General features: G+C 38.8%; 1 protein-coding gene across 4 annotated transcripts in view; it reads right to left on the reverse strand.

The window, feature by feature from the left end:
* The window catches only part of THSD7A (thrombospondin type 1 domain containing 7A), a 2,877,792-nt gene that overhangs the window by 722,093 nt on the left and 2,127,732 nt on the right, over window positions 1-27,967 (reverse strand). For all 4 annotated transcript variants that reach the window (XM_044066751.1, XM_044066750.1, XM_044066748.1 and 1 more), the window contains one exon: window positions 14,389-14,492. In XM_044066751.1, the coding sequence (XP_043922686.1) occupies window positions 14,389-14,492 (104 nt within the window). The remainder of the gene's footprint in view (window positions 1-14,388; window positions 14,493-27,967) is intronic.

Consider the following 27,967-nt stretch of genomic DNA (forward strand, 5'->3'; position numbering starts at 1 on the left):
CAGTCACAGCATGAAGTTATGGGAAAGAGTAGTGGAAGCTAGGTTAAGAAGTGACGTGATGATTAGTGATCAGCAGTATGGTTTCATGTCAGGAGAGAGCACTACAGATGCGATGTTTGCTCTGATAGTGTTGATGGAGAAGTACAGAGAAGGTCAGAAGGAGTTGCATTGTGTTTTTGTAGACTAAGAAAAAGCATATGACAGGGTGCCTAGAGAGGAGTTGTGGTATTGCATGAGGAAGTCAGGAGTGTCTGAGAAGTATGCAAGAGTGGTACAGGATCTGTACGAGGGTAGTGTGACAGTGGTGAGGTCTGTGGTGGGAGTGATGGATGCGTTTAAGGTGGAGGTGGGGTTACATCAAGGATCAGCTCTGAGCCCTTTCTTATTTGTAATGGTAATGGACAGGTTGACAGATGAGATCAGACAGGAGTCCCCGTGGACTATGATGTTAGCAGATGACATTGTGATCTCTAGTGAGAGAAGGGAACAGGTGGAGGAGACCCTGGAGAGATGGAGATATGCTCTAGAGAGAAGAGGAATGAAGGTCAGCAGGACTAAGACAGAATATATGTGTATGTGAATGAGAGGGAGGATAGAGGAATGGTGAGGATGCAAGGAGTAGAGGTGGTGAAGGTGGATGAGTTTAAATACTTGGGATCAATAGTTCAGAGTAACAGTGAGTGTGGAAGAGAGGTGAAGAAGAGAGTACAGGCAGGATGGAGTGGGTGGAGAAAAGTGTCAGGAGTGATTTGTGACAGACAAGTACCAGTAAGAGTGAAAGGGAAGGTCTACAAGAGGGTAGTGAGACCAGCTATGTTATATGGGTTGGAGACAGTGGCATTAACAGAAAGGCAGGAGTTTGAGCTAGATATGGCAGAGTTAAAGATGTTAAGATTTGCACTGGGAGTGATGAGGGTGGACAGGATTAGGAATAAGTATATTAGAGGGTCAGCCTAGGTTGGAAGGTTTGGAGACAAAGCCAGAGTGGTAAGATTAAGCTGGTTTGGACATGTGCCGAGGAGGGATGCTGCGTATATTGGGAAAAAGATGCTAAGGATGAAGCTACCAGGTAACAGGAAAAGAGGAAGGCCTAAGATAAGATTTATGGATGTAGGACATGCAGGTGGTTGCTGTGACAGAACAAGATGCAGAGGACAGGAAGAAATGGAAACAGATGATCCGCTGTGGCGACCCCTAATGGGAACAGCTGAAAGAAGATGATAATATGTCCATTAAGTTAGATGTACTCTTAACTGAACCATCACTTTTAGATTTAATCTCATTAATAAGATTTTGATTGTTTATTTTTTTTGGATCTTACCGCTATTTTATGTAGATATTTGGGATTTACAGCATAAGATTGCAATTTCAATTTTTCCAGGTTTATGGCTATCTTATGATTCAGAACTTCTAAGTATTTTTGATTTAACTTAGTAATTTTATTATGTGCTACTTTGTTATTTGGGCCCATTTTTATCTTGTCTATGTTTTTGTAAATCTAAAAATTCTTTGCCCCACTCTCTCCTTTTTATAAGATACCAAGATTTTATTCTACCTATATCTATAAACTTTAAAGGTGTCCCATAGTATAGTATCAGTCACTTCACCATTATCATTTGTTTCCATAAATATGTCTATTTCTTTCATTATCCATTCCCTAAAGTCATTTAACTTAGTTATGTAAGCAGGAATTCTCTGTATAAGTCTTAAATCATCTGTATGTGTAGTTAATGTAAAGTTTATAGCAATATGGTCCAAAAGTGGACAAGTCATTATAGATACATCACTTATTTTAGAGTATATGTTATTTGATACAAAGACCTTATCAATATTTGTTTGTGTACCAAACTGAATATGAATAGTGACTATAGAATAAGGAATAATGTTCTCTTAGACCATGTATATCTTTAAGGTTCATCTGGTTTGTAAAGTCCTTTAACTAATTGGCTTGAGATGCTAGTTTTATTTTACCATTTTTAGAAGTATCATTGCCTGGGGCGGCCATGGTGGTGCAGCCAGCAGTTAGCGCTGCCACCTCACAGCAAGAGGTTCTCCGGTTTGATCATCAGCTGGGGTGCCTTTTGTGCGGAGTCTGCATGTCCTCACTCTGGACGCATGGGTTTCCTCCCACATCCCAAAGGCATGCTGTAGGTGGATTGGATACTCTAAATAGGCCCTAGGTGTGCGTGCATGTGTGTGCCTTCTGTGGAAGATTGGGCACCAGGCTGGCAACTCAACACTGTAGAACTCCACTGCCAATCATGAACAGACAGGTGATCTGCTGTGGCGACCCCTGACCGGGAAAAGCCGAAAGAAGAAGAAGAAAAGTATCATTGCCTGATAACAGGCAGTCAAAATCACCTGTTGCTATAATTTCCCCTTTTGCATATAAAGCAATCAGGTCCAGATATTTATCAACATATTTAGTACTCGGTCTTGGTATCCAGTATGTATTAATCAAGGTATAACACTTCCTTCAGATTTCAAAAATAACCATGCTTTGCATCCCATCTTTATCTGAAATTGTATCTATAATTCTTGGCATAGTATAAGTATTTTCCCATAGAATAAGAGTGCCCCTTCTCTTAGTCTTAAAACATGAATCAGCCAGAATGGTATAGCCACTGAATGAATATTTTTGTAGATCTTTTCTTAATAGATGGGTTTCCTATAAAAAGATGATCTGGGCTTTATGCATTTTGATATATTTAAGTAAACCAGCTCTTTTGACATAATTGTTCAAACCATTAATATTTAATGATAAACATTTATAAGCCATTGACTATAATCTGCATATTATTACTAACTGAAAGACCTTTCATCCGTGTTGACTTGAAATCTACTGAAAACTTACTTATCATGGATGCATAACATGTATTAAGCACTACTTTCAAAAACCCAAAGCTATTTACAAATACATACATGAAACATAAAGTTTCTGGTTTAGTTAAAACTTAACTAAACCAGCCATCCACCACATCTCCAATACCAAATGACACAAATTATCCATCTCTGCTTAGAATATAGTATGAAAACAAAAAAGAAAAGCATTATGAAAGCAACTAAAGAAATCTGAATCCATAAAATATACATTATAATCAGAGTGTCCAATATATCTGAAGCTATATGAATATGTCATATATGATAATAGCACATCTAATATGTAGATATGCCAGAAATACACATCAGATCAAAGTATATATAAACATTATAAGCTGAAGGTTAAGAAGATTGTCATTAATGCCAAGACTTTTCAGGAATCATCAGATAATTTAACCATTTTGTCAGTAATCTAACATTTTTCATGTAAGGATCTGTTGAATATATATATATATATATATATATATATATATATATATATATATATATATGTATATATATATATATCACTTATTACAACATAACTATTATATTTTGCAATTTTACATATATTACTCATATGTATTAACAATATCTATGTTGACATGTTTCATCAGGAAGGGGGTAGAGAGAGAGAGAGAGGGAAAAAAAGGGGGCCTCACAACCCTCTGTTTAGTTACTAAAGGTTTAGTTATATAACGAGTCTGATGTTAATATGCATAATGAGTTTTCTAATGCAGCTCCTAGTTCACTTGATGTCATTTAGTTACTGTGTCATTGAATCTAGAGAATGTATGCATCTATAAGAGAACATAGGCATTTTCAAAGGAGTTAAACACTTTTATCAGAACTAATTATTTACAATTTAAAGAATCTAGTGAAGGATAACTGAATTTCAAGAGAAAAGAATTCTAAGTTCAACCATTTAACAAGTTCAAAAGGTCAAATGATGCCATTACTGTTGTTTCCTCAAGCTGTAGCTTCATAAACTTGTTAAAAAGTATCTAAATAGGCTCATGCACAACAAAAGCTGTCTCTAGTGAAGAAAAAAGCATTTTCGGCAGGAAATTCAGATCTTGAAGCTTTTAGAGTTTACAGAAAGCAAAAAAAAAAAACACTCAAGCTGCCTTGTCAGTGCATGTCATGGATCTCCACAATGAGAACAATCACACAGACCATCAGTTTCCTCACAAAACATTAACATCATGACAAAATTAACTCTTTCATGTAAAAACAGCTATTTAGAAATAATAATAGCTGCCTCAAATCAGAAATCATATTATAACATTTCAGTCATATACCCACCAGTTAACCAGGCCAGAGAGAGAGAGAAAAAAGAATCTAGTATATATATATATATATATATATATATATATATATATATATATATATATATATATATAACTTATATTTAGCTATCTATAAAACACCATTAATGTAGTGTATTAATGTTTAAATGTATCGAAACAAAGAGTCTAAAACATCTAGTTAGAAACACTAATCAGAAACACCTTGTTACCCCACCACTGACCCACTAAAACAATTACACTTTGGTATTAAGTCAAATTATACTAATACTGAAGAATTAGAAGACATATATCATTTGTAATTATTTAAAAGGGAAAAGTATGTAAAGTACTTAAAATGGAGAAAACAGAGAAAAAGAATGTTGGTAACAAAGAAGAATAGGAAGAAAGAATATATAAATACACATAAATTCACAAAATCATACATGGAGGCTCTAAATAAAAACCTTTAAAAGCATCACAGACCTCCAAAGCAGACACCCAAAAAACCTGCATCTCCCGTCACAAACCAGACAACACATAAAACACAAAATCAGTGTGCCACACAATCACAGCCCTTAAGGCAAAATAACATACCTAACACAGTAGTAATAGGCGACTCTATAGTCAGGCACACTGACGTCCCACTCACTAGGCTGGACAAGGAGAAGGTTACTGTTAGCTGCCTGTCGGGAGCCAGAATCCACCACATAACACAAACACTCAGGTCACTCCAGAACAAGTACAAATATGACTCTGTCATTGTTCATGTTGGTGTGAATGACCTGAGATGTACCTCCCTGGACTACATGAAAAGAGACATGGAAGAGCTCTGTGATCATGTAGCCCAGGTGGGTATGACCTTGACCCTGAGTAGCATCCTGCCATCACCAAGAATGATACCGCAGTATAAAGAAAAAATTATCAATTTCAGCAATTGGCTAAGCTTCTGGTGTCATTCAAAGGGGATCCAGTGTCTGTCAACCTGGGACGACATGCTCGACAAGCCTCGTTGCTTTGCAAGAGACGGCTTGCACCTGCCACCTCTGGCTTTCGAATACTGGCTAAGGCTCTTGCTGCCCCCATAGTGCCTTTTTTAGGCAAGGCTCAAAAGTCAAACCCACCTCCGTAAACAGCACAAATAAAAAAATGAGGGTTATGCTACTCAACGTCAGGAGTTTAAATCTCAAAATGCACGTGCACTAAGCACTCCTCAGTATGGAGAACATCGACATCTGTGCAGTAACAGAAACCTGGTTCAAGGCTCCACAGAGTACCCCAGCACTACAGGCCTACAACTCATACCACACATTTAGGCCACAGAACATGGACCAAAACACAAAAGGAGGGGGTGTTTCCATATTCATCAAGGATACCTACACCTCCAGGTTAGTGAAGCAGCATGATATCTCAGAAATCATTCATGTGCAACTAACATCAGGCAAATCTGCAATGCAAATTGTGGCCTGCTACAGATCACCCTCCATGACCAGGACCACCACTCCACCTTTCTGGAGACACTGGAAGATATGAAGGTCCTACCGAACATCATGATATTGGGCGATTTCAATTACCGTACCACTAACTGGGAAAACTACTCAAGTACAAACTCCCAGGTCCAGCGCTTCCTGGAATTTATCAACTCAAATGCCCTGGATCAGCTGGTAAACTCCCCTACCAGAGGTGAAAACATATTGGACCTGGTCATCACCAACATGGGCGACAGGTGTTCCACACCAGAAGTCAACCCATCACTGGTTAAATCAGACCATAAACTAATCACTCTGGATGTCCACACCACAACACCACCTCCAACCAAGGAAACCACAGTGAAAAACTTTTCTATATTAAAGTTCAGCTTACTTAAGACAGAGGTGGTAAGTTTCACAGCCTCCACACTAAAGGGTAACAGTGTCCAAGATGCAGGAACCTTTACAAATGCACTCTATGAGCACCTAAAAGGATGCATGGATCGTGCCATCCCTAGCAAAACCAAGACTCACTCCCCTAAGAGAAGGAAACCAGTCTGGTGGACCCCTGCCATAAACAGGCTATACAACAGAAGGAGGAAACTAGTTCAGAAAAAAAGCAAATCCCAAAAAGGAAAGGCATCCCTGACCAGTATCAGTAAGAAACTAAGGTCCCTCATAAAATTCTCCAAGGCTAACTTTGAAAGAAAAAAGCCAAGGATTTGAAAGATAACCACAAAGCCTTCTTTAGCTATTTCAAGAATCTAAGTGGCAACTCGCAGATATGCTCTGAACTAGTGCAAAATAGCACAAAATATACTGAACCCACTGATATTGCCAACATCCTGGCAGATAGATTCAGTGCAAAGTTCACCCCCCTCTCACCCCCAAAAGGGCCCACAACAATACCAGAAAAGTGTAGTGTCCCAGAAATCACAGACGCACAAGTGAAAACAGCCCTTTCAAAAGCCAAAAGCACAGCATCAATGGAGCCAGATGGTGTCTCAGACTGCGTCTTGCATGAACTACAGAACAAACTAACCCCCCACCTAAACACACTGTTCAACCTCAGTGTCTCCACAGGCTATGTGCCCATAGAATGGTGCATAGCAATGGTTATTTTGCTCCACAAAGGAGGGGCCACAACTGACCCTGGTAACTATCACTCCATAAGCTTGACTAGCCTGGTCTGCAAGGCTATGGAGTGCATCATCATGGAACTCATTAACAAAGAAATTGGGAACCTCCAAACACTTGATCTGACCCAGTTCGGCTTTGTTAATGGCAGATTATGCCTACTAAACCTGGTTGACTTCTTCGAGACAGTCACCAAGGCCATAGATGAGGGAAAGGTAGTTCACACAGCCTACCTTGACCTCGCCAAGGCACTTGGCACCATTCCCCACTCAGGAATTATAAAAAAACTCACCAGCCTGAACATAAACCCCTACGTCATGAGATGGGTTGCCAACTGGCTTACAGACAGAACTCACATGGTAAGATTATCGGGCTCCAGGTCTGACTCTAAACCAGTCAAAAGTGGTGTCCCACAAGGCTCAGTCCTGGGACCCCTACTGTTCTGCATATACTTCTCAGAAGTACAGGCAAACACAGGAGGACTATGGCTAACCAAGTTTGCCGATGACTGCAAACTGGGAGCCATAATTGACTCTCCGGCTGACATGGAAAATTCTCCAAAAGGGTCTTACTGAGAAAGACACCTGGTGTCAAAGTCATGGTCTCAAGCTAAATGCCAAAAAATGCATAGTCATCCCATTTGGGAAAAACAAAACACCCATAAATTACCATATAGGTGGCAGCCGCCTTAATACAGAAGAGGTAATAAGAGATCTGGGGACCCAGGTAGATAGTAATCTCTCCTTTGACAATCATATTGCCAAATTAGTTAGGAAATCCTTCTATATAGCCCATCTAATTACTAATGAGTTCTCATCTAGAATTAAAGAGGTTATAGTGCCCCTCTACTCGCCACTCATCAGACTCATCATAGAGTACAATGCCCCATTTTGGATGTACCTCACAAGACACTTCCAACAGCTGGAAAGACCACAAAAGTACCTCATCAAGAGGATTACTGGTCTCAAAAACCTACGGCTGTACTCAGTGGCATATCGCTTACTCAGAGGTGATCTCTGCCTAACTTACAAAGCCATGTCCAACTCAAAATTGATGGACATGCTCCACCTAAAGAAATCCAAGTCACTGAAAGCCACTCACTCTAGTGAGCTAAACCTCGCCACAACAATAAATAGAACATGCTGGAGGGATAGATTACTGTTACAGAGACTCCCTATGCTTTGGAACAAAATTCCTAACTACATTAGGTAGAGCCCCTTACTAACACTCTTCAAGAGAAACCTTGATGAGAGGATGGTTAACAGAAAATACACCCCTGGGATCACTTCATTGGCTCTTCTTGACAGAGGCTCAGTTAATTAATCAATGGGGTGGCGAAAGCTGACACACTCTGGCTAGGCTTATAAATGCCCTCGGGCAGATAGCCTAGTACCTACCTATGAACCTATGAACCTATATATCTATATATATATATATATATATATATATATATAGAGAGAGAGAGAGAGAGAGAATGTTATTTATATACTTAGTACTATATGTAATTAGAAAAGGTAGCTATAGAAAAGAAAAGAGAAAGTTAATAATAAAAATGATTCACGTTATCTTATAGAATAGAGACTTTCCAGAATCAAATATATTATGATTCATAAAACAAAGCATTTCAAATTAGAAGGAATTTATTCATTTGTCCTTTAGTTTCTTAATTTTGTTTGCTCCTTCCTTCACTGGCCATATATTATTTGTTGCCTGTCTCTTCAAATTCTGAGATGACCATTCCATTTCTTCTATGTCCGGCAGTATTTTCTTCTTTTGGATAAATTCTACTGCTTCTTGAAGGAAATTAAAGATCTTCACTCCTTCTGACAAGGTGATTCTTATTCTTGCAGAAAAAAGAATTTGAGCTTTAATATTGGCTTTTTTTCAAGGACTTAATTAGAGGAACACACTGCATTCTTCTGGATATGATTATAGAGGTGTAGTCATTGTCAAAACGACTAACTTTTTCACCCATCTTGATAAGGGATCTTGATAGGGGAATTAGTCCAAGTTGATTTCAGCACTAAGTCCTTGTCTTGCGAGGAATGAAATCTAACTATTATAGACCTGGGGTTAGATGAACTCAGAGATTAAGCTGGATTTGCCAGGGACCAATGAGCCCTCTCAATTCCAAAAGAGAGGGATTCAGGCATGTTTAGTGCTGATGAAAACCACTTATTGAGGAATTGAATCATGTTATCACCCTCTTCTTTCTCAATTCCATATATTCTTATGTTATTCCTCCTTGATCTACTTTCAAGGTCTACCGATTTCTCAATCAGCCCGGTGTTTTGTTTCAGAAGAAATTCATTGTGATGTTCATTTTCTGTCACTCTAGTATATGGGTCAGTTGCCTCTAAGGCAAGAATCTGTTCAGATTGTTTTTTTACAATTCTGTTTAGAAGTTCCAGTTGTTTACTGCATTCTTGTTTGATAATATCCATTTTGTTTTCAAATGTGTCCATTTTTAGTGACAGTTCTTGGATGTTTGTTATTATAAGATGTAGATCTTTCTTTACTGCACTCTCCTGGTGTGGGTTCGTCGATTTGCTCATCTTGAGATGTCCAGTAGAAAACTTCTTGACAAGAATAATTAAAACATTCTCTTGACTATGTATTAATTTTTCAAAAATAATAAAGAGTTTATGTTAATCTAACTTTTTTTATACTTTTAGTTAGATTTTTCTAAAAATTAAAGTATATTTCCTGTCAGGATATTAAAATCTAAGTCCAGCTATAGATTTCTGCTGCTATCAGATTGGCATCTTGGCCAGGCCCCCAAGTCTTTGTTATTCTGAGGCATACTGTATAACCAGACTTCCTAGAGACAGGTAATTGACCATCTTGTAAACTGCTGTGGAAAAGAAAATAGTATAAAGCAGATAAAACATGGAGAACAGTGGCTGACTGGGGAACATCGAGCTGTAACAAATCAAATAGATTTGTTGATTAATGGGGATTTTGTTTTGATCCCACTGAATAAACTCTTTCGTTTTAGATAAAGTTTCAGAAACAGAAAGGTCTTCTGGAGTTAAATCTGAAGAAACAATTTCCTCAGACTCAGAATCTTCAGATTGAGAAGAGATAAATTCTGAAGCAAAATATTAACCGTCCAAAGCCTGCACTTCTGATTGAATTTCAGATACAAAAAGTGAGGAAGCCCTTTTTCTTTTCTTCACAGCAGAGAAAACAGGAACATGATAAAGAAGAAATAAACTCTCTAGCAAATCACAACAAATCTTCCTTGTCCATGGAAAGGAACAGGAGAAGCCATGTTTTACCTTTTCTTTCTTTTTCCTGGGAGATTCCTTTTTAAAGGACAGACCCAAATCAGTTACACTCATCTGGGATCCAGGGTCCTTATATCAGCTAGTAAGTAAACCATTTGCCCCTTCTCCAAGACAAACAAGAGTCTCACGGAGGACATCCCTGCATCTGAAAAGGATGAGTCTATCCCAGGTCCTTACTGTAGTATGTTCTATATCAAATGGACCAAGGGAAAAGGATGAGTGGTCTGAGGAGCCAAAACTGGACACAGCATAGATGACCATTAGTGGCTGAGGCACAAGTGGAGCTGGCCAGACACCCAGAGATGCCCTGACTAGCTTCTTCTTCTTCTTGCAGACAGAGAAAGGAATAACTGTGGAGATCAGTAACTAATCTACATGCTCAGCCAAGGATGAAGCACTGAAGAGGGGTATCAAGGCCTGAAGGAGGGTATCATTTTTTTAAGACAGTCAAAATCAGGTTCAAGTAAGAAATAGTACTGTCATCCTGATAAGTATAAAGTCTTCTCCCAAGTACATAAACTCTATACATCCTATAGGGAAAAAGTTAAATAAATAAATAAATAATACTTTTTTACACAGCTGCTCATACAAGCATTCACAGAGAATGCTACCCTGACAATCAGTCACAGTCCAAGATTTCATAATGATTTCCTATCAAATTATAATATATTTTCATAGAAAAACAAATTTCCTTTGGGGAAAAAAAAAATCTTAATGAAAGGTTTTCCTGAATAGGGTACTTACCTGCCTAGCCTTATGGGACCACTAGACAACCAGCAGAACCACAGGGCCCACTGAAGGAGCTCTTTTTAGCAGTAAGAGAGCTCAGAGTTTTTCACTCTCTGTCTTTTGTATTGAGTTCCTCTCAAGCTCTTGACAGTTAAAAACATGGAAGGTACTGGGCTGGCAGCAATGGGGTAGGACACACATAGCTTAGGCAAATGGCAAAAGTGAACTAATATCCAGCCTAAAGGTGAGATCAGCATCTCATTTTGGTCACAGTGGGGCTTTCATTTTCTACCCAAATTATCCTGAGCTGGTGGAATGCAGGAATCTAAATGCAGTAACTGTGGCAATGTATGTTATGTCTGCAGCTACGGTCACAACTGGATAATGGCTTAAATGATGTTATCACAGATGTAATAGAAAGGAGGTCCTTGTTTGTGGTTGTTAAGATCTCTGTCCATAACAGGATCAGAAGTTGTGGAAGTGTCTCAGTGTATGTTTCAGCTCCCTGTATATGAGTTGAGTCAACTGATGTGGTTTTGGAACTGTGTAAGCATATGCTGTCTACTAGGTAAAGTCCCCTGAGAGGAGGCCCAGTCTCAGACTTAGTATATGGTGGAGAGAGATTCCTTAACTTGCTTGTAAGTGAGGATAATACAGGAAGAAATGGAAAATGTTGCTTGTGATATTCTCTTCTGTGATCAGTTTAACATCACTGCAACTTTCAATACAGCATGTGGTTTAGGAAACAAATGGATGCATGGAAAGATGGATGAATAGATGGATGGATGGATAGACTGATGAATGGATGGATAGACTGATGAATGGACATATTCAGCATATTGACCCCATCCATGTTTAGAAATTTCTTACTGATATTTCATCCACACACACGTGTGTGTGTGTGTGTGTGGGCATGTGTACAAACCATTTTGAACACTTTTATATATACATTCATAAAAGACAGACACACACATGCATACATATATATACATATATGTCTATGTACATATATATATATATATATATATATATATATATATATATATATATATATATATATATATATATATATATATATATATATATATATATATATATATATATTATATATATATATATATATATATATGGGTCTACTGTATAAGTTCGAAAATACACTTCTTCGAACTCACACAGTCGACCCTGAGTTATGCGAAAGTGCAGTTAATCGAAAGCGCACTTTCGCAAAACCCGCTTCAGCAAATGAGCTACGTACTGCCGTTTAGTGCAGTAGTCATGGACCTTAGGGTTAGGGTGCAGGTCATAAGGGGATAGCTAGTAGGGCTATCCCCTTACCATGAACGGCGCCCTAACCCTAAGGTCCATGACTACCGTACCACAGTGGAGGATAGCCTGTCTTCCACTGTGGTGCAGTAGTCATGGACCTTAGGGTTAGGGCGTGGGTCATGATAAGGGGATAGCTAGTAGGGCTATCCCCTTACTATGACCTGTGCCCTAACCCTAAGGTTTGTGACTACAGAACCACAGTGGAGGACATAGCATGTTTTCCTACTGTCCTCCACTGTGGTGCGATATATTCGTAGAAGCAGAGTTCGCGAAAGTGCATTTTCAAATAAGTGCACTTTTGCGTAACTGAGCGGTCTACTGCTCTTTTTCGAATACGTGGTATTCGATGAAAAGCAGTAGACCCATATATATGTATATATATATATATATATATATATATATATATATATATATATATATACACAAAAGTGCATATGGTTTACCATGATAAGGTCGAATGCACTAACATCAAATGTGCATTCGGCCGAAAAATAACATCTAAACTTAACATATCCAAAGAGAGGAATGCCGAAAATAGTTTGCCCAAAAAAGTGCATTCCATAATATAGACATCCCCTTTCTTCAGATACGACAGTTAGCTCACCTCTACTATTTTTCAGGGGGGGTTAAATCCCCTTCCACCCCATGTTGGGGGCTCTGCCCCCCAAACCCCAATACTTAAATATACCAATTCCGAGATTGCACTACAGTGAGGAAATGGGCTACTTCCCTGTTCCTCACTGAAGTGTGACCTCCCTTCACAGTCTCATTACGCAATTTCTCGACTAACCTTGTTCAACCGCTCGTCATTCGATGTCCTGCTCCATACGAACAGTGACATCAGCTGTTTAACGTCCTGCAATTCGGGTAAGTGATATCAACTCTGTGTATGTGTGTATATCTATATATATATATATCTATATATATATATATATATATATATATATATATATATATATATATATTTAGAGCTATATTTTCTTACATCAAATGGAATACAATTTTGATGTTTATAATGTCGACATCAAAGCATCGAAACATGGAACATACATGTTCCAAGATTAATCACAGAGCAGGATAAAACAATAAAAATGTTTTTGTAGGGAGGCAAGTTCCCTTGCACCCACACATCCCTGCTAAATATAGCTACATATCTATATCTATCTATCTCTCTCTCTCTCTATATATATATATATATATATATATATATATATATATATATATATATATATATATATATATATATATATATATATATATATATATATATATATATATATATATATATACAGTAGAGTCCCTGTCATCTGGAACTCAAGCAACAGGCACTCCCAAGCAACCAGAAAGTTTGATTGTCTCGTATGCTGGTATACAAGCCAATCAAAAAACGCAAAGCGGCTCTCATGTAACTGGAAGCTACACTTATCCGGCATCTACCAACCCCCATGGGTGCCAGTTAAGTGAGATTATAGTGTATACATCTATATATATATATATATATATATATATATATATATATATATATATATATATATATATATATATAAATAGATACTAACTATGAGATCACACAATCCCTGAAGAAAGCCATTACCTTGGGATTGTTGATCTTAGGCACATGTCAGCTGTCTGTTTCTGCCAATCATATAGTGTGAATCAAACAGACATTGATATTGTATTCTATTCAAAGTAACAGAATACACTACATATGTGTAGATGTAGATGTATACGTGAGTGTGTGTGTGTGTGTGTGTATGTATGGACACACACACACACACACACACACACACACACACACACACACACACACACACACACACACACACACACACACACACACACACACACACACGTTGCTAGGATGGGAATGTGGTTCAAAGGGGCAGTCACGTCATGTACATGGTGTTAGGAGGAATGCATTAATGAACTGGAATTCTGACACTTCTTTGGATAAAAGCTCTTGCTTTCAGTGCTTCAGAGTTTTTAAAAGAAGACCAAATAGTGGAGTGCTATAATGGAGAGGGGATCTTTTTTTTTTTTGAAGGCTGCTAGGTCAGTTAGCAGCAATGGGTATTAGATGAGCCAGCTACAACTCTGCAGTCACACAATACTCACAAATTTGTACACAACAACACATGCACATATGTTGCAGCAAAATAACAGTATGCATACTCCATATAAGCAAACTTAACAAAAAAGGAAGAGCTTCAGAGTTTACATTATAAAGTGTAGAATGTTTTTAAATAATAAAAAAGCAACTATAAATTAATTTTATCGAACCATTAGATGTACCTCGGGTTTGCAAACCAGGTCCACAGGTCTCATGTGCTCCAGGACTGTCTTGACGAACATACCATGGCACTAGCTGGCACCTTCTCCACTTGTGAGTTTTCCATCTGCAAGAAACAGCAGCTTATGACAGTCTTTCATTTCTATACATCCCTTGTAAAAATTATAGACTAAACGGTTTTGTCCCAAACAAAGACGCCATTCTTTGTGAAAGAGTGCTCGCTAGCTAACTAACAAACTATATCAATGACAACAAATAAAAAATGATATTGAAAGTTTGGTTTATTTTACAGGAAAATGACAGCTTTTGTAGCTTGTAAATGGTGTTGCTGGGAACTGACATAAAAGCAACATTTGACAACTTACAGCTTACATTTGTGTTATGACAGATTACTGTTAAGCTTTAATCTGTTTATAATTTTCAGCAGAATGTTATAATGCTATTTGTTGAGTAATTCTTCAGTGCTGTAATACTTGCTGGCATCTTGCTGGAAAACAAATACTGCCTCTAAATGGGACATTCAAGCAATGGTGTAAAATACCACAAAATTGTTTGTAATACAATTTGCTTTATTTGCCTGTCAAATGCTTATGTAAAACGTTGTGGCAATCCATGAAATGCTCAGCATAGGTTAGCAGCAGTATTTCTGTGCTCCTGTTGTCACAGTAAATTGCCCATGAAAGTATGCTAATAAAGTACATGCAACAAATTAGGCAGGGGTACTCTTGCTGGTTTGACAGTGTCTCATACTAGTTTTCCTGACTTTTTAAATTGTAAATATTTCATTCAAATGTGTGATAAAACACACGTAATAAGTAAATGAGATACATATGATTTAATAGCAATTGCTTCAAACTGAATGCTTTCAGATTCAGTTTAGCCTGAAACAAAAGATGAAGCTGTAATTATTAACAAACATTGGTGAAGTATTCACAACTTGACAAAGGGATTTAGTGAGTAAGAAAAAAATGAGTCTCCACAAAAATCATGAGCTTACCACTAAGAATGTGCAAAACCGCAACCAGAAAATCATAGATATTTGTCAAAACTTAGCATTTGATTGGGGGGGGGGGGGGCAAGTCTCCTGTAGCCATACAAAAATGTTGTTTTTAAGTTTTTGATATTTTTCTTTTCTGGCAAATATTAAGTAAACTGTCATTTCAGAAATATTATGAAAATTATTCTGATTTAAGATTTAAAGACTGTACATTACCAGAAGCTGACTTTTTGTTTTATTCAAAAAGTGCAGCTCCTCAGATCTGTTGACCTGTTAACTGCAAAAAAATGCAGTCCATTCAGAACAATACTAGATATAAATCTATGTCACTGAACCCTGTTTTCACAGTCTAGCAGTACAATCCACACAGCATCTGACTCTGAGAAAAGCTAATCAAAAACAGGTAGAGAAATATTTTGTATCACAACAGAGTCTTGGCAGAGTGTTAACTGTATCCATGTATGTGCCTTTTCCATATAAAACTCAATGTACAAAGAAAATCAACAACATATACCTTCAGTATACCAAACTACCTTGGTAAAGAGCTCTTTTACTACTCAAGCAAAAGGCCTAACAAACACAGTATGTTTACATTCATCAGTACAAAGAGTTCTTTTATATCTCTTCTAATGAGGAGTTGGACTCTATGATATGACAGTTACAGAATTATTTTATGAATTCATACTGATCAATTCATTTTTTCTCGGTTATCAGTCTTAGTATTAATAAACTTAAAATGGTAAAAGGCATCTTTTTAGTCTTTCTGTTGGATAAGGCTACCCCAAGTTTTTTATAGAAAATGCTATTGCTATGGCGCAAATTACTGCATGCAAACTATAACTAAATATTTCATTCTCAAAAAAATAATAGGTGATAACAACACAGGTAAAACTAACATGTTAAGGCTTTAAAGGCAAGTGCCTTTAAACATTTTTCTTCTATGCATGGATTGTGCACATAACTAACTTGATATTATATACGTCTTGAAAAAAAAAACTTTTGTTGAAGTCAGATGGGGCCCATACCAGGGCATGCTTTAATGAGGGAATGATGTTTAAAAATATTTGCAATTCTTCATTGGTTATCATACTGGTGTAACTGTGTAACATTAACTTAAAGAAGAAGTGTGATAGGGGCAGTATACCTGGACCCTGCTGATTTAGATTATGAAGAGATGAACATTATATTTACAGTCAAAACAAACATGACAGTCTACTGCAAGTACCACAGCCCCAGGTGCTCAAATACCACTATTGTACAGACAGGGACATGGGCATCTTGCAGCTTGCATAGCTGGTGACTCACATGCAAACTCAACTGCATTTTCAGGTGAGGTGCAGCCAATGTGGCACAGAGTGGAGTTACTGCACCTCAGTTGACCACACTAGTTTAGGCAGGTTTAGTGTCACAGCCATAAGGAGGGAGGGAGTCGGGGGGTACAGATAATTGTTTCAGGCATCAATCAGGAGGGGGATTTAGGTTATGGGAGGGGCTAGCTTCAGTGTTAGAGAACAGAGGGGAGTTTAGGGTTAGGGAGTGATCAAGGACTTTAATTTTAGGGACCAGGAAGATAGTTTTAGGTTTAGGGAGTGGGAAAGGAGATGGCAGACATATATGAGTTAAAGGTAAAAGTGCGGGGTGGTCTTTCAGCTGCTTCAGTTGCTTGTACCTGCAACACACTGAGACTTTATAAGGAATGCTGAACAAAATCTCTAGGCTCTTTATCTTTATACCCAGAAATGAGCAATGTACTCCCTGAAAACTAGGTTCCCAAAACCCTGAGCATGGTATTGTGTAGCCCATGTGAATATTAGGGTCTATATTACGAGATCGAATGTTTAGGTGGCCGAACACCTAAACATCGAACTCGTAATATCGAACCGTAAAACAGTGAACAGCACAGGGAAGGATGACCCTTGGCCACAAAACAAAAAAGATAATTTTATACCCAATCTAATCCCACCCCAACCCCAACTAAATATACCAACTTCGAGATAGCTCTGCAGTACACAAAAGGCAAAATCCTGTCAACGGCCAAGGGAAATCTTTCCCTGCATTAAATCGTCCGTTCGCCATTTTTTGCTTCCGATATTACGAGTTTGATTTTTAGGTGTTTGGTCACCTGAACATTAGATCTCGTAATATAGGCCTGAATATTATTGGTATATTACGGACAGTCAGTGGCTGGCAGGGAAAAATTAGGAAGGTACAAAGCAGAAGGTCTATGGGGTGCAGTAGGTAAGTGCTGTAGTTCTAGGTCATTGTAAAATTTGTAAGGGAATTGGAACAGCATAATTTCATACTTTCCCCACCTATTATTCTAAGGAATGTGATGCAGATGATATGTAAAAATGTAACCTACAACATACGTTGCTACTACTAAACCTGCAGATCAAATAAAGTGTAAAGCTCCTTCATATCATCTTGTTCCACTTAAGTGCTTACCCTGCAGTATGGAAACATTATTTATTTATTTGTTTGTTTATTTATGAATTGCAGGCTGGAAATCAAATGGCATTTTCTGGTAGAACCACAATATATGTGGTACCCAGTATATTCAGCTGCCTTTTACAAATGTCCTGGTTCCTTGCATTTGGTGAGCTTATGCTACCAAATGGCAACTATTTCTAATTCATTTTCTGTAACTAATTTTCTTTTTTATCTACAAAGCACTTGTGTTTGTTCATTAAAGCTCTTTTCTTACACTCTGAGTAAATACTAATTATATTAAGGAAGAACTAGTATATATGGTTACAGATCTCAAGTGGATATCAGCTACTATGGGAGAAAACATAATTTGTTCCAAAAATGCATTCAGGCTACTTTATCATCAATATGGATTCCATCCATGAAACATTTCTTCCCTTCATGAAGCCATAAATAATTCTGCCATTTTATGCTTGTTTCTTTGAGTTGTAAGACCCTTTTGTAATACCTGCATTAAAAATGTCTCACCCCAGTCTCTGTATAACTCGGCTGCTACATTATACTGCAAGCATATGAGGAGCTGGAGATGACCAAACCCTCGACCTAATAACTAATGAAGATATGAAATATGAAGATGGGTCTGTTAAGATATGACATCAAGCAGTAGTGGCATCAATCTACCTGACAGCATGATACATTTGGAACTTCCTTACAAGCTCCCACTGTACATAAACACATTTTCTCTCTCGCATATGCACACACAAAAACACACACATACCATGTACTCACACATATACACACACACATATATGAACGTACACACAGACATGCACACATTCACACATATAGACACAGACACAAAGATAATCCAAGCATGTGTGTATTCATTTTTAACCCATTTTATGGGCTTAAAGATGCAATACCTTCAACTGATGCCATTCCTATAATAAGCTGTCATTCCATCTTCGCACTGAACTGCTTACACAGCTTATTGATGATTTGTTTGTACCCTATCTACCCTTGAAAGTCCTCCCTTTACAAAGTCTACTTCACACAAGTAGGGCACATTGTACACTCATGTCACTTTACGTTAAAGGTAATGAAGTCCGGAAAGAATCAGTACATAAACTGCCCTTTCTAAGCGTCTGAAATCGTATTTACTTCGTTAAACTGCCATGGACATCCACCTGCAGTTCTTCTTCAACCCTTACCCACCCTGCTCCTCTTAAAGTCTCTTTTGCTGCTATAACAGCCCTAACCAAGCCAAAAACACAGCTTCAATGGGACCGGACTGTGTCCCAGGCTCTGTCTTACAAGAGCTCCAAAATGAACTAACCCCTCACCTAAACACACTGTTCAAGCTCAGCCTCTCTACAGGCTATGTACCCACAGAGTGGCGCACAGCAACAGTTATCCCGCTCCACAAAGGTGGAGCCACAGCGGACCCTGGCAACTATCGCCGTATAAGCCTGACTAGCCTGGTCTGCAAGACTATGGAACGCATAATCATGGAACTCCTTAACAGAGACATTGGGAACCTCCAAACCCTGGACCCTACCCAGTTTGGCTTTAAGGGAAGATCATGCCCCCTAAACCTGGTGGATTTCTTTGAGACGGTTACCAAGACATTAGACTAGGGAAAGGAGGTCCACACAGCCTACCTAGACCTCGCAAAGGCTTTAAACACCATTCCCCATTCTAGTATTATAGGCAAGCTCACCAGCTTGAACATAAACCTCTACATCACGAGATGGGTTGCCAACTGGATCATGGATAGAACAAACATGGTACGAGTTGCAGGCTCTACGTCAGACTCTAAACCAGTTACAAGTGGCATCCCCCAGGGCTCAGTCCTAGGACCTCTCCTGTTCTGTATATACTTCTCAGAGGTACAGGCAAGCATAGGAGGACTATGGCTGACCAAGTTCGCAGACTGCAAACTAGGGGCCATAATTGATTCTCTGGCTGATACAGACACCTTCCAGATGGGTCTCACTGAGTTGGATACCTGGTGTCAAAATCATGGCCTCAAGCTAAATGCCAAAGTGCATAGTCATCCCCTTTGGAAAAAACAAAGTACCTATGAATTACCACATAGGTGGTAGTCCCCTAAATACAGAAAATGTAAAAAGGGATCAGGGGACCCAAGTAGATAGTAATCTCTCCTTTGATAATCATATTGCCAAGGTGGTTAGAAAATCCTATGTGGCCCATCTAATCAAAAGGGTGCGCATCTAGAACAAAAGAGGTTATTGTGCCTCTCTACTCATCACTCAGCTGTACTCTGTTGCATACAGCTTACTCAGAGGTGATCTCTGCCTGACATACAAGGCCATGTCCAACCCAGAATTGATGGACATGCTCCACCTAAAAAAAAACAAATCCCGGAGAGCCACACGTTCTAGAGATATAAACCTCACCACACCGATAAATAGGACATGCTGGAGGGATAGATTCCTATCCCAGAGACTCCCCATGCTTTGGAACAGGATTCCGCTATACATCAGGCAGAGCCCCTCACTAACACTCTTCAAAGAAACCTTGACGGGTGGATGGGAAACAGAAAAGTTACCTCGGGGATCACTGCAGTGGCTCTGCTAGACAGTGGCGCAGGGAACGAATGGCTCTGCTGGACAGAGGCATAGGGAACTAATCTAAGGGGATGGCAAAGACCAACACATTCTGGCTAGGCTTATAAATGCCCTTGGGCAGATGGCCTATTTTACCTATGAACCTATGAATCTACAAGACTGCTTACTCTTTGTTAGTAGACCCAAGCCTTTAATAAAATATTTTTTCTTTCTTTTAAGTTGTGGTTAAGTAACCACTTTCAAATGATATTTGCCATCATTTAGAAAATGAAAAACTTTTTACTTGAACCTGTTCTGCATTCTGTTCTTATTTACTATTTTTAACAAGTGCCTATCAAATAAAATATAAAAGCAAGTTTTGCTAAACTACATCAAGTGTCAGCTGTTACCTAGGCAACTACACAAGTGGCTCTGATTACATGTTGCAAGAATGCCTATGAACTTTACAAAGTAAACATGACCCTAATTCAGAAACTAAACGTATATGCTTGTTAATAAAAGGGAAAACAAGTTCAACACAACTCTTTGATTATCTCATTCTCCCTAGAGACAAAACTAAATCCAAAAATATCCAGAATTATATACACTGCTTCTTACCAAACAGTTACATATCCTTGTTTTATATTTTTCTGGTTATTTGATGGAGAGATTTAAGATTCTGACTGTTGTTAATGTGTCATACAGCAGACCTTGACTTGATCTCCATGGCTTCTCTTTGCTTACTTTTGAGCCTGAACAAGACATTTAACAAGACAATGCTCCTAAGCTGAGCCTGAAATGGGCCCAGGAAGATCAGTGCTCATGTTTTTTAACATGCTTGTCTTGGTCCAGGAAGCTAAATACTTAACCGTAGATTGGGAAATAAGCCACATTTCTCCAGACAAAGACATATTTATCTTACACGATGAAAATGTGCAGTTTTGAGCTCTTGCATATAATATTTATTGCTATCTTATCCCCTATTTCCAAGCTTCTTGAAAAATGTATCCATCAACAACTCTTACCCTATCTCATCAACAACCAGCTTCTTACCCCCACACAGCATGGATTTAGACCCAGTAATAGCTCCTCCACTGCCCTCCTCTCCTTTCTTGAAACAATTAACAAAGCCCGCGATTCTGTCCATTTCATGTCCACACTTCTCCTCGACCTCTCCAAGTGATTGACACTATTTCCCACAACCTGCTTCTTAATAAACTCTCCAAACTAAACCTATCCCCTTTCTGTACCAAGTGGTTCTCCAGCTACCCCACAACCAGACAACAAGCAGTCAAATGGAATAAAGCCACTTCACCCTTCCTTAATACTCCCATAGTGTCCACCAAGGTTCCATTTTAGGCTGCCTACTATTCAATATATTTATTAACGACTTTTACCAAGCCATTCCAAACTCCAGCCCCATCCAATATTCCGATGATCCTACCACTATCTGCTCCTCGCCTTCTATCCCCACTCTAAATAAGCTTACCAAAAGCACCTTCTCCTCTACAGAGCAGTGGATGCTAGACAACCATCTGGCTCTTAATGCAACCAAAACTAAATGTATGTTATTCACCACCTCCAAAACCTCCTGCCTAGATAAACTCATTCATAATCACCAGCAAAAACAATGCTCCCCTAGAAATCATCTCTGGCACTAAACTACTAGGAGTACTCATAGATGATCAACTAAAATTCGACAAACATTTACAAGTAAATAACAAAAAAACCCCACAAAAACATTGGTATGCTATACCACCAAAATCGTTATATCTCTCTATCCACCAGGCTCATACTAGCCAATACTTATCTCATCCCATCCCTCCTATATGGTGCATCTATCTTCACCAACCCTCCTATATGGTGCATCTATCCTCACCAACCTGCAATCTTTCCTCAAAACAAAACTCTTCGCTTGCTATAATAAGATTTCAAAATTTGCGGCAGGTCACAGAGACATTTCTCACCATTGTAATTCTCTTCGCCAACTAAACTGGCTTGAGCTACCTAACCTCCTCACTTATACCCAACTCATCCAAGCATGCAAATTCATTTACAACCCCTCTCATTGTCCTTTGAAATGCATGAATCAGAAGGACTTCTAAGATCTAATTCCCAAAAACTAATTAAATTGCACAAACCCACAAGTCCAGCTGGGAATCACCTAATGTCCCTCTCTCTTGCATGCCTCCAGAATTCTCTACCATCTCCTATCCACCTCACCAGCGGTCTCTCCTCATTTAAAACCTTGCTGCACTCATACCTAACTTCACAATGGAAGAGCTGCTGTTCCCATCCTACCTAATCCTTCTAATACCACTTCCTAATCTCATAGAACTAAATATGCCATCACTGCCTTCTGTTGTTCCACAGCTCTATTGAACTATTTGACCAACTACTTAACAGTTACCCTATGCTGCTACTTTAAAAAAAAAAAAAAAAAAAAAAAAGTGTTTTTTATTGCTGTGTAGTGAACTATACTGATGTATTCTATCACTGTTAACCTTTTCTTATCATATTTACTTTGTATTGCAATGAGATGATCTGTAATGTATATGTGCAATGTGTACTATATATTTGTATTTTTCTGGAGCTTTTCTCCCAAGGACTCTATTGAAAATGGGCTCCTTGTGGCCCAATAGACTATCCTGGCAAACAAACTGCACATAAATAAATAAATTAAAAAAATATTATTATTATTGTTATTATTATTATTATTATTATATAGTGAACATTCTGTGGCCTGGGAGTGAGTGAAGCATAGTCATTATATGATTCAATAATTGTGGACGGGAGAATAGGAGCCTGTGTTATCTCACAAATAATGTAAAACACTAAAAAGTAAAGGTACACAGCAGAGAAAATCCCAAACATATCAAGTACATTTAAATTGTATTAAAAATGCATAAATATCTAAACATATTAGTATTTTATTATCATTTGTGACTGTAAGTAAAGTATGTTATCCACAACCACATTCTTCAACCATCACAAAAACACATAATAAGTTAAGCATGGGACTATGATACGGTGTTGCATCAATTGCATAAAATCAGTTTCAGGTTGCAAGAACTACACAATCTGTACTGCATTTTCAGACTGAAAAATCTGAAGTCAAGCTGCAAGGTGGACATTTTTTCATGAATAACGGGCTTTGCAAGAAGCAGAAGTCACTCTATGGGACTCAGAACGTCTTATTAAGAGCAGACACCCTTAACACAGACATTTTCCCACTCACAGCAAGCCTTTCAGATTCTTAGAGCCCCCTAATGCTGAGGCCTCCCACTAGCAGGAGATTCAACACAGTGAGTGGTTTTGCTGACAAAGCTGCATAGAGATGTAAAAATCTGGGGAAGTGCCAGTGGCTAATGCAAATTAGCCATGAGCTCTTCCCCAGAAATACCAGCTGCTCCTGATTAATGCTAATGAGCAACTGAGAGAATCACTCTGCTCCATAAATTTGCACTGTTGAAGAAAAAAGTGAACACTGTCAAAAGATGGCAATTACACATGTATCCCTGTTGAGGAAGTCCAGATTAAATGTGGGAATAGTGATCTGTCAGTGTGTGTATGGGTTTGAGTGTCTGTTTGTAGGGGCATGAATGAACCTGGATGAGTGTGTGTGTGCGCGTGCATGTGTGTGCGTGTCTGTGTGTGTGTGTGTGTGTGTGTGTGTGTGTGTGTGTGTGTGTGTGTGTGTGTGTGTGTGTGTGAGCGCGCGCGCACGTGTATGCATTTGCTGGAGCATACATGTGGGTGAATGGGAGAATGCTTGCATGAGTATGACTGGAATAGGACTTGTTTGTTAATTCCTCTTTGTGTGTGTGTGTGTGTGTGTGTGTGTGTGTGTGTGTGTGTGTGTGTGTGTGTGTGTGTGTGCGTGTGTGTGTGTGTGAGTATGTGGGTATGTGTGCGCATGCTTGTGAGGGGTACATTTGTCAATACAATATATGGGCAGCCAGGGAAAACACTACCACTGTCAGATCTGACAATGTTATTGTTAGAAAAGTACAATATGGAGACATGCTAATGACTCGATAATGAAATTGCTCTCATGTGGCCCTAGATGTCTCTGAACTGCATTTTCTCACCATCATATATATTGACCTATCTGTGATGAGGATCTTTCTGAATCCTAGTGGCTGTCCTAGATGTCAGGCTTTATTATGCCCATGTTGATATACTAATACCTAGTAATGCCCACTTTACTAGACATTATTGCTTACCTGTCCTCTTCATATTTCTTGTGCTACATGTGATAATGCTCATTTGGCACATATGTCACTTACAAGTTCTACTATGTGAAAGAAAGCTGTTTTTCTGGTGCCCTGTGTGTATCTTTTCCCCAGTCTATTACGGATTGACTGTTTTCTTTGCTGATTAGTTTTCGAATAGTTACACTCCTCAACATTCAATTTAGCCAGGCTGCACATAGCTGTACAGCAAGTCTACTGCTGTGTGTTTAGATAATTTGCCTTGACAATCCACCAATCCCTTGAATATCACAGAAGTGGAACATTTTTACTATTTTTATTTTTAAAGCAAAGTGTATCTGCTGCTAATTCATAAATTATGTTTCTGTTCTCGTTCAAGTTATGCTTGAGGCATGTGCGTGCTACTTTATCAAAAGATGTAGTTTGCATGAATCAATGTCTGAGGCTGCTGGCCTTAGCTGACAGATGTCATATTCTTTGCTGTTTTAAATTGGTATTGCTTGCCTGTCTACAATAACTGCTCAAATCATGACACTAGACAGACTCGCATTGATTTAGACACCAGTGAAAGGGAATATTTTCACTAGTCTTATTTTAAAAATAGTTACTGTTGCTAATTTGTAAACTATTGCTTTTTTGCTAGAAATTCTGGTTAAGGCATAGATCTACTCTGTGATAGGAAGTAACAGGGCTGGATTCCTTGCTAAATCTTTATCCCAAACTATTGCTGACTCTCTGTTGGCTTTTTCTTTGCTATACTAATTTGTTAAAGTTGGACAATCTCTTCACTGTTTATGGCTGGGATGCAGGGGTGACTCGTGCTATAGGACTGCAGATCTGCAGCGCCCCCACCTGTAAAAAGAAACGTCCCCCACTGCACAAAATGAAAATAAAAAAAAAAAACAATTCATGTCTCGGAACTCCCACATGTGTGCTGAGTTTCTGACTGCTGTGTTAGGTTGTCCAGAACTCCACGCACGCGTGCTGAGTTCCTGAACACCAGACTGCTCAGTTAGGCAGTCCGGATAGGGAAGGAAGGGGTCAGTGAGGTGACGACTGCACAGACCGGAAGCACACTGGACTGCATCACCCGCAGGATGGAGGCTCCATCCTACTCACATCTTGCGGGGAAACCCAGAAACAGCCTGCGCAGGCTGTGGACTTAGCTTGCAGAGGTGATCGGGCTACAGAGGACTGTGGACTTAGCATGCAGAGGTGATCAGGCTACAGAGGACTGTGGACTTAGCTTGCAGAGGTGATCGGGCTACAGAGGACTTAAGGCAGGCTGCTACAGATGCGCGGGCTGTGGACTTAGAGTTATGGAGGTGATCAGGCTGCTACGGAAGGTCTGTGTGTGTGTGTGTGTGTGTGTGTGTGTGTGTAAAATGTCCCAGTTGCTACATGGTGGTGGGTAGAGAATAAGGCTTGAACCCTGTACCTTGGGCCCAACTGGCAAGAGCCTGAATTCCCTACCCACCACCATTTGTAAAACATTTGCAGATTTTTGCCTCATATTTTTTCTGTTGTGTTCCTCATAAAATCTGTGGTTTCTGTATTTTTATTACTTAACACAGCCAGTAATGCAGTGGTAGCATTGTTGTCTGACAGCTACAGGTTGTCTGGTTTGATTCTTGACTGAGGTGCCTTATGTATGGAGTTTGCATGTCCTCCCTGTGTTTGAGTGGGTTTGCTCTGGTGTCCTCAATGGATATTTGTCCCTATTTTTTGGACTGCATTCCTCCATTATTGGCTTCTTCCAGGTTTTTTGTGCCAAGGTTGAGAGCTATGTTGATAACTGAATTCACTGAATATGTTTGGGGGCTGTATTCCCCCATTATTGGCTTTGTTCAGATGTTTTGTGCTAAGATGTTGATGGCTATGGTGAGAACTGAATTCATTAAATGGTAGCCATTTAAGTTTCAGTCTTCCTTTCTTTCATAAAACAGATTATTTGACATAATGGTATGTTGCTTTGACTGTTTTGCACGGGGTCCTGGGTTCAATACTTGGCAGTTAAATGTATGGTGGTAACACAGCATTTTATTCTAACAACTTTCCAATATTATACAAGCAATGTTTAAAATGTGTCCCTGTTTTTTGGTCTTTTGCCCCCCCCCCCCCATTTCATTTCAGATTTTTCCAGATTTCTTGTGCTGCAAAGTTCAGAGATGCAGCTGAGTGTCAAGTAGATTTTACAGGAAGCTGAGAGCTGCAGGGGAACAAAAGTTTAATGCTGCTTATGCTGAGTCTGCTTGTGTTGTTAATAGCACAATAGGTAGTGTACTTGCTTTGATGCAGAAGGCTGTGTGTTCTACTCCCACAATAGGTAGATGCATTACTGTACTGAATTTTAAAGGGGGTGGATGCTGCAGTCCTTTTTGGTGAAGATACCTAGTAACTATGAACCTGTTATCAGTTTGCCATCCATTCCCTATTGCAATATTACTAGCTTATTGTTTTTTTAATGCAACTTAGGTAATTTATTCCTCTAGGGCAACAAGCACTTTATTTGTAGATGAAACAATGAAATATAAAGTTGTTTGCTAGCAGCAACCTCTTCATTAGTTACAGATTTCTTTAATGTGGAATTATTTAGATGACTTTTACTTCTTCAGAGATTGTGCACATTTACTGATACTGGTGGACTGTAGAAGTTTGAGTAGACTTTTATGATAGAAATGTTCTGAATTGTGCAGTTTTGTCGTTACTGGTGCATGCATTTTGTTTCATTGTTTACTGGAAAAATGTTCAAAACAAAATTCAAACACCCTCTAACAACTATACTATATTGTACAAGGAATATAGTTTAATACAGTCAGGAAGGTGTATCAAAGACCACATGTATGTTTCGTATCCAAGGGGCCCGTGATTTGAAAACAGCCCAAAGTTAATCTTTATCTGCCACTGGCAAAATGTATTTTCTTTGAATGTGGGTTTCAATGCTCTTTCAATGAATGCGAGTTTCAAGGGCAGAGCAGTTTTAATGCTAAGTCTGTTTTCATTGTGAGATTGCATTGCTTTATTTAGCAGATGTCTTGTTTGTGCAGTAAAATGCAAAATAAAACTTTCAAATGAAGTCCAAATCATCTTAGAATTATGCAGTATGCACATTAGTGTTTATGGTAAATGGGGTGAAATAGCCAAGTAATGGTTCATTGGAATGGTTGCGGGGGGAGGCTCCATTCGACCATGATTTTGTGAGGGGGAAGGGTGGCAAACTCAGACAGCCCCAGCTGAACTATACCTCTCAACTGTCCAGATTTTCACAGAATGAATAGATTTTTGCTTCTTATTTTTGGTTTGTTCCTCATAAAACGTGTGGTTTTCTGGCAAATAATTTAGGAATTAAGTCACTAAATAATGACAGACACTG

Source organism: Protopterus annectens, chromosome 3.part1, assembly GCF_019279795.1.
Source record: "Protopterus annectens isolate FY-2018-M chromosome 3.part1, PAN1.0, whole genome shotgun sequence".
In the NCBI taxonomy this organism is placed as follows: domain Eukaryota; kingdom Metazoa; phylum Chordata; order Ceratodontiformes; family Protopteridae; genus Protopterus; species Protopterus annectens.